The 16002-nt window shown below is 42.7% G+C and overlaps 1 protein-coding gene across 1 annotated transcript; it reads right to left on the bottom strand.

Moving 5' to 3' along the window:
• Positions 1–932: 932 nt before the first annotated feature.
• ZNF622 (zinc finger protein 622) lies at positions 933–15434 on the bottom strand. The gene is made up of 6 exons (XM_003942908.4): positions 14659–15434; positions 13035–13295; positions 12676–12838; positions 7763–7875; positions 2414–2557; positions 933–1198 (listed from the first exon to the last, which is right to left on the bottom strand). Exons 1-6 carry the CDS (start codon positions 15281–15283, stop codon positions 1071–1073), a joined length of 1434 nt encoding a protein of 477 aa, XP_003942957.3. The 5' UTR covers positions 15284–15434; the 3' UTR covers positions 933–1070.
• Between the last annotated feature and the right edge of the window lie 568 nt (positions 15435–16002).

Here is a 16002-nt window from a genome sequence, read left to right as displayed (position 1 = left end):
ACTCAACTCTGCATCCAAAGTTTAAAGAAAAAGACCTGTGTCTAACAAATGAGGTCTGGTTAATACATGGTGAGGGCAGCCACATTCTCCTGGCACACTTGAACTCACTACTCAGAATACTGCACTGACTAAAACTCACCATGCCTTACTCAGTGTGGCACGTTTCCTCTGTAAAAGAGAACTTTAAGCACTAATTCTGTGCTGGGGACTCAACGAGTGATGGGTCCTTTAGCAGATTTATTTAACCCCAACAACCTGTGAGATAATAAACACCTCTAATTCACAGATTTAAAAAGCCAAGTCACTTTTCCAAGGTCACAAAGATAACTAAACGAATTTGAACTTCATGTTTAGCTTCACTTTCAACATATTAGTGCCTTCCCCTAAGCCACCTAAACTGAGAATTTCTCCAGAGATTTGACCCTGAGGCAGCCTTTCTAAAATGATACCTAAACGTTTTACCTTTACTTTCCTCTTTAAACTAACTGCGCCACTGGAAACTGCATCAGAGCACACAGCAGTCACGCAACGCATTCATGTTTAGAAAGAGAAAGGCTTTGCGGCAAGCTCGTCATGTGCTCTTTAACTCAGCCTGGATTTAATGTGAGTGCCCAGAGACACTCACCACCTCCTGTGCCACAATACACTGGATGAGTGACATTAAACTTTGCCCCTACATGAGCCTTCAAGCCCCCTTACCTAGGTCCCACTGCCATGACATGATGAGTTACTCTGAAAGTTAAACTAACTTTGGGGCACACAAGTCACTTCTGATTTCTCACATTATTCTGACAACCGTTAAGTCATTTAAAGCTGAGGCGATGAAGCAACTGTCAGGCAGCAGTGCACATCCCAGGGTCCAGTAGACACAAGACTTACCTTGTGAAAACATAACCTTTAAGCACTTTTCAAAAACGACATCTGAAAACGCATAAGATTCTAACTTTTATTATTAGGTTAGAATGAATGAAGTAGCAGCAAAAGGGTCTCTCATATGATCTGGCTTTCACTGGTCCTCAGGGCAAGGAGGAAACCTGGGCAGGAGACGATCGCTCAGTCCCAGCAGACTCTCAGAATCTCACTTGGACCCGAAAGTGCATCTGCTTGGTGGCATTGTTCTTCATTCCTGTCTTCAGCATCCATTTTGATTTCATCCTTTGCACATACTGCATGTCTCGCTCTCGCACAAGAGCCGCTCCTATGGTTGGAAGGGGGTTAAGAAATTAGACAGTTCTGTTATTTGTGATCAGAGAAAATCCAACCTTGGCAGAGAATACAAAAGGTTAGTTTGAGGTAACTGGGTTCTTGTATTTAAAACAGAGTTGCTAACTTGGAGTGTCTAAGCAATGGGCCTCAGGGGTCTCTGTGGGCCCCAGAACTGCCTACCAGAACTTTCATATATATACATTTCTCTGGGATTAGCATCTTTAGTTTTCATCATCTGGAAGAGTCTCTAAGCCCAAAAGGTGAAAACCCATTAATCAGAAAGGCAGAAACTGTGAATCAAGTCAGAAAACACCTCCTGATAAGAGTAAGATGAAGTCAAGTCTCTGCCAGATTCAAGTGGCCACACAGCTCACAGGCAGCCACAGTGACGGAAATCACATATAAACACAGCGGCATTTAAAATGCATTTTAGTTGCCTAGAGCTTTCCAGGCCATCAGAAGGCAGCCCTCCTATCTTCTCCATAGTCCTCTGGTTGGAGAGATGTTTTCCCTGAAGATCTAAGGATAGTCAGCTTCATCCAGCAGACACATCAGAATAGATTTTAAAAGTAGCATATTGATGAGGTTTCAAAGCTCAGTAATTGCAGCGGCATTCTTGACTCTTCTAACTGTTACTAAATTTTCTATGGGAAAATTACAAAAAAGGGGACTGACAGCTAACCTTGACTATGGGCATGCATTATATCACACATGCATGGCATTCAAGCCACTCAACTCTAAGAGGTAGGTCTTATTATTATCTGTTTTATAAACGAGGAAACAGAAGCTTATATTAATTAAATTACTCATGCTCATCATATAAGAACCTCTAAGTACATCACATAAGTCATGTTTGACTCCATAGCTCAAGCTATTAACCACTAAGATACTATCTAATTCCTCTGCATAGCCTCCAGGATAATTTCAACCTTTGGTGATTACTAAATAATTATTTTTGTAACTATTATCTTCTGAAAAAGTTAATGGTATATAAAATTACTATGCCGGGAATTTGAAATTTTTAAGTCATAGAGCTTTGGGCTTATTGCCTTAAACATATCAAGTGGTAACAGAAGTCCCTGGAGCCAAGAGGTTAAGTTTCCCCTACAGAGAATCCACAGGATGACGTAAATGGAAACCCCTTTCCCCAGACTCCTTCTAGAAATACAAGTTCTTAGACTGTCTGTAGTTGTAAACATCAACGTACCCGTGCTGCCAGTCCATCCCAGGGCTCTGTACTGCTGCAGGACTCGGCCCACGGCCTTCTGATTTTTAGCAACTGCCACCACTCTTGACAAGCCAAATCGCTGTTTGTAGTATCTCATCAAGGAGCGATGACCCACTCTGGCACCTGTATTTCAAAAGAGCAATACTGAAACACTGAGTTGGATAGGTTTTTCAAGGCAGAGCTATAAAGCAAGGGCTTTTCAAATCAGATCTTTCAATATATCCAGATGGAAAATTCATATACCAGAAGAAACAGTTGTTCTACCTTCCAAAGAAAGATGAAGCAGCACATAAAATAAAAATGAAAAAGTGAAAGAAAGAAAGCATCCAAGAAACAGAAAACCAAACAATAGATTTTTAAAAAGGAGAATGGCGAGTCATTGTTAAGTGAAAAATTTAGCATTGTGTACTTGCTTACATACAATATGCCTCCCCAAAAATTCACATAGAAACCCCTACTAATGCAGATAACAGGGCCCTAGGAGGTAAGAGATTTTTAGTGTTTTATATATATAAATAAAAATTATAGATATATGTATGGGAAGAAGATTGAGTACAGAGAGTAGTTCTGATGTTTAGGTCTACAAGCCAGGGCCAGGATCTAAAACAGATATCAATCCATCTTTTAAGAATTGCTTAAATTCTCTATTGCAGTGATTCTCCAATGAGGATTTCACCCAGCAAGGGACATTTGGCACTGACTGAAGGCATTTTTGGTTGTTATAGCTAGAGGGGTACTACTGGCACCTAGTGGGTAGAGGCCAGAGATGCTATTAAACTTCTTTAAATGCACAGGACAGCCTCCCATAACAAAGAATTGCCTCATCCAAAATGTCAGTAGTGCCAAGGCTGAGAAACCCTGCCTATTTCTTCTAAATGATGAAAACCACTTGGTGAATTCAAATTTTAAAAGATGATTAAGCTGAATTCTGTCTAAAGCTTTTGCTTATTTAGTAGTATCTAGTAAAACTATGTGAGTCAATCATGCTTTCAGAAATAAACCTCTAAATTTAATTTTCAAAGTATGCTGATGTCATTACAACATATGATTGTATATCTCATTATCTTATAGGCCCATTAACTTGTAACAGAGTGAGAAAAAAGAAAACAGACTCTGCATATTTAAAATAAAAAGCTATGAGAAAAAGGTATTGGCCACCGGTTGGAAATTCTGTAGCTGGCCTAATAAAAACCTGAGGTAAGCAAAGATATCTACTAAAGGAACAATTCAAGGTTCCTATTTAAGGGTGAGGCACATCTGATATATTCATCTAGCTGGTGGCAAACTACAGCTAGAGAACCAAATCTGGCCAACCGCCTGTTTTGGGTAGTATGACTGCAACATAGCCATGCTCATCTGTGTGAGTATCATCTCTAGCTGCTTTGGTGCTTGTTACAACGGCAGAGGTGAGAAGCTGCTGCAGAGACAGAATGGCACACAAAGCCTAAACCAGGCATCCCCAAACTTTTTACACAGGAGGCCAGTTCACTGTCCCTCAGACCGTTGGAGGGCTGCCACGTACTGTGCTCCTCTCACTGACCACCAATGAAAGAGGTGCCCCTTCCTGAAGTGCGGCGGGGGGCCGGATAAATGGCCTCGGGGGCGGCATGTGGCCCGCGGGCCGTAGTTTGGGGACGCCTGGCCTAAACGATCACCTCTGGCCCTTTCTAGGGAAAATATCCCAACCCCTGTGTCATAGGCTCACGGGAGATGACCTGAAGGGGGCTGGCTTTAGAAATGACTCATTCCAGGCTTCATCAGAGCAGTGACTCTCCAAAGGTGGTCCCCAGGCCAGTGTCATCAACATTACCTAAAAGCTTACTAAAGACAAGCTATCCTTTCACAAGAATATTAATTAGGACAAACCCAATCAATACCTTCCCAGAGGGACATAACCAAGCAGATACTTAACAACAGCATATACACAAGACACGAAATAGCCATTTCCACTGAAAATTAATAAAAGATATATGGCTAGGGTAGAACCCTGTATACAGTTTCCAGGAAAGGTTTCTATTTACATATGTCGAACCATTTCTTTCAGAACTTTTTGTGTAAAAAGACCATGAACAAGATACTATAAATACTGTGGAAGTCTGTATTTGCTTTTAGGATTCAGACTTTTAATTTGCATGAGAAAATTATTTTGGTTAATTTAAGTCCCTAAATTAACCAAAATAACCTGGCAAAACAACTGGAAAATAATTTGCTCACTACACAGATGTGGAAAAGTCATTACTTTCAGTTGCTTGTTTTGTTATGATACTCAGATGGCAAAAAGAACCTTTCAATTCAAAGACATAGTCTTTGGATACCAGTGTGGATAAAAACATTTCCCCTGAACCTGACTGTTTTGGCAGCGTAAGAGTTAACAAAGCTCTGAGACCACATGAAATAAGTGAGATGTAGTTCACAGATAAAAACACAAGCTTAAATGGAGGGTCTACAGCAAACTCCAGCACTGTTTACTGTGATGTTCTATTCACAATGTTAGGTCTGGATGTTCCAGGTTTGCAAGGTTTATCCCAACCCATTAAATGATACTACTGGTCATTAATACATAAGAAATCAATATATTTATATTCTTAAGCAACATGTGGAAATACATCTTACAGAAGGTTGGCCTTTTAAAGCGTCCTTGAAATAGCTTCATTACTCAATGCCAAGGTTTCCAACAGCTGGTAAAAAAGAACTGAAAATAGCGTTTAGAGCTATTCCTGTCCTGTGCCAACGACAGTGACCACCTGATATTAGCACCAGGTACGATGGGCTAAGGACAGCTCAACTTGAAGGACCTCATCAAAACAAAGTATTTTCTAGAATACAGTGCAACTGCCTAATTAATAAGGGATAGGTTATATTTAATTCATGGTGAAGCACATGACCTATCCATCTAGCTTCTGACACAGTGCTTACAAACTGTCCACACCGCCCCCCCGCCCTTTTTTTTTTTTTGAGACAGGGTCTTATTCTATCACCCAGGCTGCAGTGCAGTGGCACAATCATGACTCACTTCAGCCTTGACTCTTGACTTCCTGGGCTCAAGTGATCCACCTGCCTTAACTGTAACTATAGGAACACACCATCACAGCAGGCTAATGTCTGCTCCTTCTTAACAAACAGCCTTACAATTTGACACCCAATTTAACGGGCCTTTCATGCTAACTTACTCCATATGAGTTGAAGAGTAATGAAGGACACCCAAAAAGCCGACACCGGACCACAATCTTCAAAATAAATGCTCACGGTGCCCTCTAGTGGATACTTTTTGTCATTGGCTTTGAGATTGCCTACTTGATGCTACTAAAGTCCAATCTGAGTAACTAGATGGGGAGACTCATTACCCAGCAAATGAACAGGAGCTGAGTTCAGGAAGGCTTCCCAGAGAGTTGAATCTAAGGAAGTTGTGTCTTACAAGAAAAGTAGGAATAATAGAGGCACTCCACCTGCAAACGCCCAGAGGAAGAAAACTCTGTGTGGGTGGGCAGAGGAATAGCACTATACACCTGAGGGACCAGGTGTGAGAGAAACTCAGAGTTCCTCAAGGCAATGGCTCCAGTGAAGGAACTACAGATGGTTAAGAAAATATACTGGTGTTTTAGAAAGAATGTTTTGGTGGTCATGCGGAAACCAGATTAGAGATGATCAGACAGGAAGTTGTAATGGTGATACAGACATATGAATATAAAAAATTTTTTGAAAGACATTTAGGAGTTGCTAAGTCATCTGGATGTGGGAGAGGACGATCACTCTAAGATCTTTCTAAGGCTAGCCAAACACAAAAATGGCTTTGGCTCTGGCAGTCAAAATTGGTATCTTTTTAGATACCCATTTTTGGCTGTGGCTAACCTTAAAAAACTCAATCACCCAGGACAAAGCTGAGTATTCTTTATTTTTGACAAGTTTCAAAAATTTAAAGTCCAGATGAATACATCTCTTAAACACTCTAGATTTCTTAAATAGATATCTTCATTGTTGTGCTAAGTTCTGTAATATACTGTTTTAAAGTAGATGCAAAATGAAGCCAACACTGTGGTGAGCCTACTACACACAGGCACTAGGATCATCTTCTTCAATTTCCTTAAGGTCTGTTATTATCTGATTCCACCATTTCAGAAGCAGAAGCTAAGCAGACAACAAGTTAAACATACAGTCTTAGAAAATGAGTTATTAAACATATTTCTGATGTTCTATATGGTTACCATCACCAGAGAAAGACCAGAATAGGTTTTCTGCGATTTTGGTTTTACCACTGGGTATTAGGCCATAATAATATATTGCATTATAACTTTCTTATCACTGTAGGAAGAACTGTCATCTTCAAAACTGGTTCTGCCTGACCTTTCCTTCTGCTGCCACACTCTAACACTGCTCTTGGACTTACAAGGTTATCATTCTGAGCCAAAGACTGCCATCTGTACCTAAGAAGTGACACTCTATGTGGAAAGCCCTAAGACAGGTTGCTTCACTGCAGTATCTCCACCAGCAGGCTGCATTGTTCCTGCCTGCACCATTACTGCAAATCTCCCGAGGCAGTGTAGGGATACTGGAAAAAGGCTTTACTGATTGTGTGTGTGAGATCTTGCTAAGTTACTCAACCTTTCCAAGCTTCATATGTAAAATGAAGATGTTGGAATCTAACTCACGTTGGCCTGTAAAGATAAATATATCTGCCTGAATGTGCTAACTGCTCAGCAAATACTGGGTATTAAGATCCTATTATCATCTCTACTTTACCGTCCCCTTTCACTTCTCAAACATGTCCTCTGTAGCTTCTCCTATTCTTATCAGTTAATCACGATTCTTTCTTCCTACACAATAGACAACCATGTATGCTGCTCACATTCATGGTTATTCTTCATCTTTTCGTACCTCGTGGTGGATAAATTTCCACCATGAGTCATATACACCCACACCAAACTACCATTTGGAAGTCTGAGCAACAAAAGGAAACAGGAATCAGTTCAAAGAATAACAGTAAGGTTACAATTAACAAGAGAAATCTAGACAGAACCAAAAAAAAAAAAAAAAAAAAGATAAAGAACAGAAAAAGTCTATAGCTTAAAAAAAAAAAGAAAAAAAGAAATGCCTGATCAAACGTTCTGAGTCATAACCCAGAAGTGAACAGAAACACTAATCAAATTTAAACAGAACAGCCAACTTAGAGCTGAGCAGCAACCTTCAGGATTTACACCATACATGAGAAACCAAACATAAACTTTAAGCTCTATGATCTATTTCCCTCAGTATGGAAGGTAATTGATGGAGATATGCTGCTCCCTCTACCCCACTGGCATTAAGCTATTTATTTTTGACAAATGCACTTACCAGAAGGCAGAATCAATTCCATGGTTTCATCATCATATTCCAAGTTCTTTTCTGAAGGCAACTCCTCAGCCTCTTTAGAGTCCTGCCCTTCCTTGTGATCTGGGTAGCTACTCCTGTAACAGAGAAATCGCACTAATAAAGACACTAACATCTCAACTTTAACTAAAAGACATAAACTTTATTTGCAAATGTGGCAAACTTCCTAAGCTACCTAAAAGGGACAGGAAAGCAGCAGCTATAGTGACTACTGGCTAAAAGGTTTGGGGAGAAAACAACTTGTTAGCATTTTAGCTGTAGAAGTGAGCAAATGACCTATAACAGAATTCTATTTGTTTTTCCCTAGAAAGGCTGCCTGATGGAGAGGAAGAGAAGGAGAACTCACAGCTGGACATGCAACGATACTCAATTTAACCTTACAAAAACAAGTTCTTGAACAGTGCTGTCCAACAGAACACTGTGATGACAGAAAACGTTCTATCAGTAGATAGATAGAACTATCAATACTGTGTCTGATTTCTATCAATACTGTGTCTGATACAGTAACTCCAGTCACATGAGCTTTCAAGTACTGAACTTTGAAATGCAGGTGGTCTGACTGAATAACTGAATTTTTAAATTTTTAAACTTTCAATTTATTTAAATAGCTATATACCTAGTAATTACAATATTGGACAGTGCAGTTCCAGAAGAATCTCCATATTCCTAAAAATGCTAATAAATTCTATTCATAGATACACATGAAAAATAACTGGAAAAGTGCACATTAAATTATTAACAGTAAACCAGACAATCTAATAAGAAAATAGACAAAATAGATCAGATACCTCACAAAAAGATATCCAGATGGCCTATGAATACACAAAAAGGCTGTTGATTGCATTAATCATCATCAGGGAGACGAAATTAAAGCCACTATACACCCACCAAAGTTGCTAAAATGAAAAAGTCTCCCTCACTGCAAGTGGGAGTATAGAGAACCACTTTGGAAAACAATTTGACAGTATTTTCTAAAATTGAACATATGTATATCCTCTGGCCCAACTCCTACATAAGCACACAACAGATAACATATAAACATTTGCCAAAAGACACACATCAGAATGATGTGACAGCACTGTTTGTAATAGCCCTAGATTAGAAACCACTAAAATGTATATCAACAGTAGACTAGATGAGACTAGATGTTGTGGAGCAATGAACAGAATACTCTATAACAATAAGAATCAACTATCTACAGTTACATAAAATAGTATGAATGGGTCTTCCAAACACAAAGTTGAGCAAAAGAAGCCAGACCCAAGAGTACCTTCCATTTATGTAAAGTACAAAAACAGGCAAAACCGATCTATGCAGTTATAAGTCAGAATAGTGGTTATTCTTGGTGAAAGGAGGGGTAGTTCCTGGAAGGACACGCAAGGGGAATGTCAGGGTATTATTAACATGCTGTTTCTTGATCTACATGCTAGTTACATTTAAAATTTTACTAAACGGAATCATGATATCACAGTACGGTCATCCCTTGGTATCCACAGGGGATTGGTTCCAGGACCTCCCTAGGATACTAAAATTTGCAGATGTTCGAGTCCCTGATATAAAATGGTGTAATATTTGCATATCATCTAAGCACATTCTCCTATATACTTTAAATCATCTCTATATTACTTGTAATACCTAATACAATGTAAATGCTATGTAGATCGTTGTTACACAGTACTGTTTAGGGAATAATGACAAGAAAAATAAGTCTGTGCATGTTCAGTAAACACAAAATTTTTTTCTAATACTATAGTTTGGATCCACGGATGGAGAATCTGTAACTACACATATACGCACTTTTCTGTACGTTTATTCTTCAATAAAAAGTTTCAGGTCCAAAATAAATAAGTTACCTTGTGAAGGAGAGTGAAATTATAGGTAATTAATCATTTTTTTTTTTTTTTTTTTTTTTTGAGACGGAGTTTCGCTCTTGTTACCCAGGCTGGAGTGCAATGGCGCGATCTCGGCTCACCGCAACCTCCGCCTCCTGGGTTCAGGCAATTCTCCTGCCTCAGCCTCCTGAGTAGTTGGGATTACAGGCACGTGCCACCATGCCCAGCTAATTTTTTGTATTTTTAGTAGAGACGGGGTTTCACCGTGTTGACCAGGATGGTCTCGATCTCTTAACCTCGTGATCCACCCGCCTCGGCCTCCCAAAGTGCTGGGATTACAGGCTTGAGCCACCGCGCCCGGCCTAATTAATCATTTTTTAGCTGAGTGAATCCACATAAACTGCTTATTAGAACAGTGCCTGGCAGGTAAGCACTCCATAAAAGCTAGCTTTGTAAGTGAAGGCTTTCTGTTTTCCAAGTTTTCTTTATTAAACATTGTCAACTTATTATTTTTTTCCTACAGACAGGATCTCACTGTCACCTATGCTGGCCTGAAACTCCTGGTCTCTAGTGATCCTTTTACCTCAGCCTCCTGAGCAGATGGGACTACAGTCTCATGCCACCACACTTGGCTTTTATTTTTTTAAGGAAAATAAATCATTTTAATATTCATTTTTAGGAAGAAAAGCTCACATGATTTCTCATTTCTAGGCACCAGTAGAATAAAACTGTACATGGAATGAAAAATGCATCATTTGGACTAAGGGAGAACCATTTCCATCAGTTACATATTTTAATTCAAACTAAGGGAGCAACACCCAGTAAACAACAACAGTAACAACAAAAGGCTAGGGCTTGAAGCTTAGATTCTAGAAGGAGGAGACGATGAACTAATAATATATGATACATACAATGGCAGTAGGGGCTATAAGGAAAAATAAAACAGGATAAAAAGGATTGGGTAGGTGTTATTTTATGGAAGGTGGTCAAAAAAGGCCACACTAAGAAGGTGAAATTTGTGTCAATGCCTTCAAGAAGTGAGGGACAAGTCACATGAATATCTGAGTGAATACTACAGACAAATACAATAGCAAATGCAAAGGTCCTGAGAAACACACTTGATGCATTAAAGGAAGAGTTAGGAATCCAGAGAGCAAGTCATACAAAACAAAAGAACCACAGATGCTCCAGATCATGTGCAGGGCCCTGCAGGCCGGTATACTTTGGCTTTTTCTTTGAATAAGACAGGTAGTCTTTGAAAGAATCTGAGCAGAGTTTGACCTGACTTAATGTTTTAAAACAATCTCCCTACAGTTTCAGTTTTGAGAACAGCATGTAGGGAGCAGGAAGAATGTAAGTATGGAGAGCAGGCAGCAGGAGACTACTGTAGAAAGTCAGGTGAAAGATGATGGTGTCCTGGACCTGGGTAGTAGCAGTAGAATTAGTGAGAAGCAGCCAGACCTGAAAATAGATAGTGCCAAGGTAGATAAAGCAGGATATGGTGATAGATTCTAGCGTAAGCATGAAAGAAAACAGAATAAAGGAAGACTGCATGGCATTTGGCTTAAGTAACTAGAAGGACAGAGATACCATTTACTTAGCGGGGAGCAGATTAGGATGCATGGCAGGAGTTGATTTCAGACAGGTGAAGTTAATGATCCCTTTTGAACACAAGTAGAAATATCAAGGAGGCAGGTGGATATTTTCAGTCTGTAGCTAAGGGGAAGGCTATATTAGAGATTTAAGTGTGGGGGGTCAGGGGCCTACAGAAGATATTGAAGTCTACTAGACTGGGCAGGATCCTGAATATAACCACAGGATGAGAAACTGAATGCTGGGCATTCCAAGCCTGCTGCTGATGGCAGGTGCTTGACTCTATCAGTGGTATTTGCTTTGACCACTCTGATTACAACATCAGTCAAAAGGTCATAAACACTGCTGTCTAAAAGGAAACTCGAGAGGGATAAATACTGCCTTTGCCTGAAATACTGTCCTTTGGTGATGCTTCCCACCACCAGTAGACAGTCATTGTCTTCTCCACTGTCACAACCTCTGACCCTCCCCTCTACCTCCACCCGGTCATGTCCACCAACTGCAAGTCTCCAGCTGCAAAATGAAAACTCAGAAAGAAAATGCAAAAGAAGACTTACAAGACTGAGACTTTACTGAGCATTTTCTCACTCGGACTATGCATGCCTGGCATGATACTTATATACATCTGCTTATCTCCTGTGCTAGGTAACAGGAATTTTGACAACTAGTTGTTCACAAGTACTTAACATACATTTGTTAAATGACATATAAATTATTCAAGATCCTAGTTAGGGCAGGGCAAGGTATCTCACACCTGTAATCCCAGCACTTTGGGAGGCTGAGGTGGGTGGATCACTTGAGCCCAGGAGTTCAAGACCAGCCTGGGTAACATGGCAAAACACCATCTCTACAAAAAATACAAAAATTAGCCAGGCATTGTGGTGAACACCAGCTGCTGGGGAGGCTGTGGTGGGAGGATCGCCTGAGCCCAGGGAAGTTGAGGCTGCAGTCGGCCATGATCATGCCACTGCCCTCCAGCCTGGGTGACAGCAAGAATCTTTCTCAAAAAAAAAAGAGAAAGAGTTTAGTCACGGGTGAACCACCAATGGTATAATCTCACCATCAGATGCCTGGTTTGGGCCAGGTTTAGCAACCCTCTCAACTCCCTCAGAAGACAGCTGGTGATTCAAGGACTCTCCGGGAACCCAACATGTGAAACCTAATTTCTGTACCTCTATTTAAGGGATAACTGGCAAAACTGAATTCTTGATGATTTAACCAGAACAAAAACAAGTCAAACTTCAGTTTGGGTCTAAGATCTTCTCTTTACTATGTGTGTTAAACTCTGTTAAACTGAGTTTCTCAACTACAAGGTAAGAACTACCTAATACAGAGGTGTTATAAGTGCTATTAAGAATATGTTGCACAGTACTAAACACATATCCAGCACACCTAATATCACTTCAAAGTAAACACGACCTCACTTCACTTCATATTACAAACTATGCTTACCTAAAATCATAGAAGTCTGCAAATTCCAAAGCAGCATCGCCGTCTGTGAAGAGCTTACAGTGGCTTTTGTCATTCATATGTGCCTGTACAGCTTCTGTGGAGTAGAATGACTTCCCTTTCTCATTGCACCACAAGCAAATCTTTCCAACACCAACTTTCTCTCCTAAAAAATAATGTAAGGAGAAAAGCTTTTAGCAACCAGATTAAATCTCATTATTTGTCACAATTCAAAAAGCATTCACAAAATAAGCAAGCAATTATATCAAAGATTGATGAAAAACACAAAACTAATGTTCCCTTGAGACCAGTCCCCCAATAATGTGATATTTCCTCATTAAAGGAAAACCATTTGTACTTACCCAAGTACATAATCAGTCCCTTAATATCTGAAAGATACTCTATATCAGGAATAAAGAAACTGTGGACTTTGGTCATATGAGCCACATTCTTCACGAGCGAGCTGGAATGATGGGAACAAAATAAGCAGTCTGTAATAGGGATGGCACCAAGGGGTGGTTTCTCCCCAGCCTCTTCCTCCTCTGCATCCTGCTCCGCCGCATCATCCATTGCTTCAGTATCCTCACATTCCAATTCTTTGTCAGAATCAATATCTTCCCAATCTGCAAGCCAGAATTTTGAAAAACAAAGTTCAAGAAAAGTGGTAGCAAGCAAAGTTATCACAAAAATTCACGAGGTGATACAGTCCTATATTTGGGTAAGCAGCCCCATGCCCAACTCTCAGGGACAACTCCTCTTTCAAGATTTCAGTTTTAGCTATTCGTCTACCACAGACTCATCTGTATGGCTGTGAAAATCTTTAGTCTTTCTTTTCCAGGTAACAGGAGTCTTTTGCTTCTTTCCTATGCCTTACAGCACCTAGCCCAGTGAACATATAGTTTGCGAGTCTCTTATCTGGCTATTTTTATAAACTGCTAAAACAACACCTCTATCTGCTATTTCACAAAAGTACTATGGGGTGTGTGTATGTGCTGGTGGGGTGCTCTATGAACAGCTATGGTTTGAATGCATGTTTCCCTCCAAAATTCCAATGTTGAAACTTAATCATCAATGAAATGGCATTAAGAGGTGGGGCCTTTAGGAGCTGATTAGGTTAGGTAAGCACTAATCCCCAATGAATGGATTAGTGCGGAGGAAACTGGCTAGCCCGTTTTTTGCCTTCTGCTTCTTCCAACACATGATGATACCATGAGAAAACTTAATCTCTGGAACAGGCCCTCGCAAGACACTGACTCTGCCAGCACCTTGATTTTGGGCTTCACAACTTCCAGAACTATGGAAAAATACATTGATGTTGTTCATAAATTACCCAGTCTCTGGTACTTCATTAGGGCAGAACGAACAGACTAAGACATAAACGCATGCACCAGCACTGTTAATAGGATGTGGGATGAGGGAACGAAGGAATAAATAGCTCGTAAAGTCAAAGAGGAGAGGCTGCTGGCTCCAGCTCCGCATTTCTGGCTGAGTTGATTTTGATCCCTTCATTCTGTTTTACTCAACTGAACTAAGAAGGGCAAAACCATCATAACTGGAAACCCACTAGAATCGCAAATTACACGGCAGCTGGTATGATGATAGCATGTCCTCCTGTGCATATGTTAAAACCGTCCCCGTCCAAATCAGAGAAGGCATCAATTCATTCTCTACATAAGTATTAAGCACTTCTTTTTCCAGACAAGGTTTTAGGCCCTGATTCTACAACAGTGAACTAAACAGCCAGGACTGCTGGCCAGATAAGGCACTTCACAAAGCGTCTGAACAAGCGGCGCTCATCATTTTACTTAAAAGCGCTCGCTCGCTCGCTCTCGCGCGCTCTCTCTCTCTCTCTCTCTCTCTCTCTCTCTCTCCTCCCTCCCTCCCTCCCTCACACTCACACACACATACCCCCATCTCGAGCATAAATCTGGAAACCTCAGGGGGCCCAGTTCCTCTCCCCGCTCCCCGCCCAGCCAGAGCCATCACCGTCTTCATCCAGGTCCTCTTCCTCCTCCTCACTGTCCTCCTCCTGCTGCTTTGCCAACTTCTTCGCCTGCTGCTCAAACCACTGGAGCCGGGGCGGTTTCTCGCTCGGGTCTCGGTCGTGGGTCCTACGGCCACCAGTACCCACGGCCACGTCACTCGTGGCCTCCTCTGCCGGCGCTGGGGGCGCCTTCTTGGGAGACGTGGACGGCTGGGCCTTGATGGCCTGCTGGATGGCCGCGTTCATGGCATCCTTGTCCACACCGTCCGCGCCCAGTCCCTTCTCCAAGTTCTTTGCATTCATCCTCTGCACTTTCCGATTCACGGCCTGCACGGCCTTCTTCTCCAGCTCAGCGTGCCGCCGGGACTTGAGGTGGTTCTCGTAGGCGTTCAAAGAGGCAAACTTCTTACTGCAAACGGTGCAGTAGGTGGCCGAGCCCTTGCTCTCCTCCTCGGCGACGGCCCGCTGCGCCCGCACCCGCTCCTGGAAGCCCTCGGCGGTCACCGGGGCCATGCCGGCCACCTTCCGCCGCAGGTTGTAGCGGTGCCAGTCTGTCTTATAGTGGGCCCGATGCATGTCCGCGTCGCAGAACGCCACCCGGCAAGTGATGCAGCTGTACGTCGCCATTGCCAGGCGAGAACTAAGAGCCGACCAAGGCAAACACCTAGCGATCAGCGCCCTGGCCCCACAAGACCCTGAGACCTTAACCCGCCTCAGCAGCCACGAAGAACCTCTGAACCAGCCGACTCCCGGACGGTGACTGAGGAAACTTCCGGCACACGTCGGAAGTTATTTCAGCGGCACAGGAAACCCGCCTCTCAGGCCGTGGCCACGCCCCCGCCGCGATGAGGCCCGGCAAGGCGAGAGAACGCGGTGGCTGAACGAGACTTGGGCCCGCCCAGTGAGCCCGAGGTGGGTGTGGATCGAGGGAGGTCGTGCCCGCCCAGCTGCCTTCATGGAGGCTGTGCCGCAGGGCACGATGCGGTCACGGAGACTGCTCCGCGAGAGTGGGGGAGTGGAGCGCCCGAGGCTGCTCCCGGGCCCTGGGAAGCCCGCGATTGCGAATGGTCCGGTCGGAGACGCGAGGGTCGCGGTTTCTCTGAGGACAGCGCGCTTCGCCCGCGCAGCCTGAGGCATGGATGTCGCGACGGCGAGGGCTGCTCCTCGCCCCGGGCGGCTCCGTACCCCTCCGGGCGGACCTCGGAACCCTCGCAGGTGGTTGGACCGCTTCCCCGGGAAACCGGAGAGGCCAGGCCGGAGCTCCGCCTTTCTGAGGCGGGCCCTCCGGCGGAGGACACGGGCGAAACCTGAGTGCCCAGAGTGCCGAGAGGGGCTCCCCGTGGGCA

The sequence above is a fragment of the Saimiri boliviensis genome, chromosome 1 (genome assembly GCF_048565385.1).
Source record: "Saimiri boliviensis isolate mSaiBol1 chromosome 1, mSaiBol1.pri, whole genome shotgun sequence".
Taxonomy (NCBI): domain Eukaryota; kingdom Metazoa; phylum Chordata; class Mammalia; order Primates; family Cebidae; genus Saimiri; species Saimiri boliviensis.
Note: the sequence above shows the minus strand (reverse complement) of the source record. Positions and strands in the feature narration are given on the sequence as shown.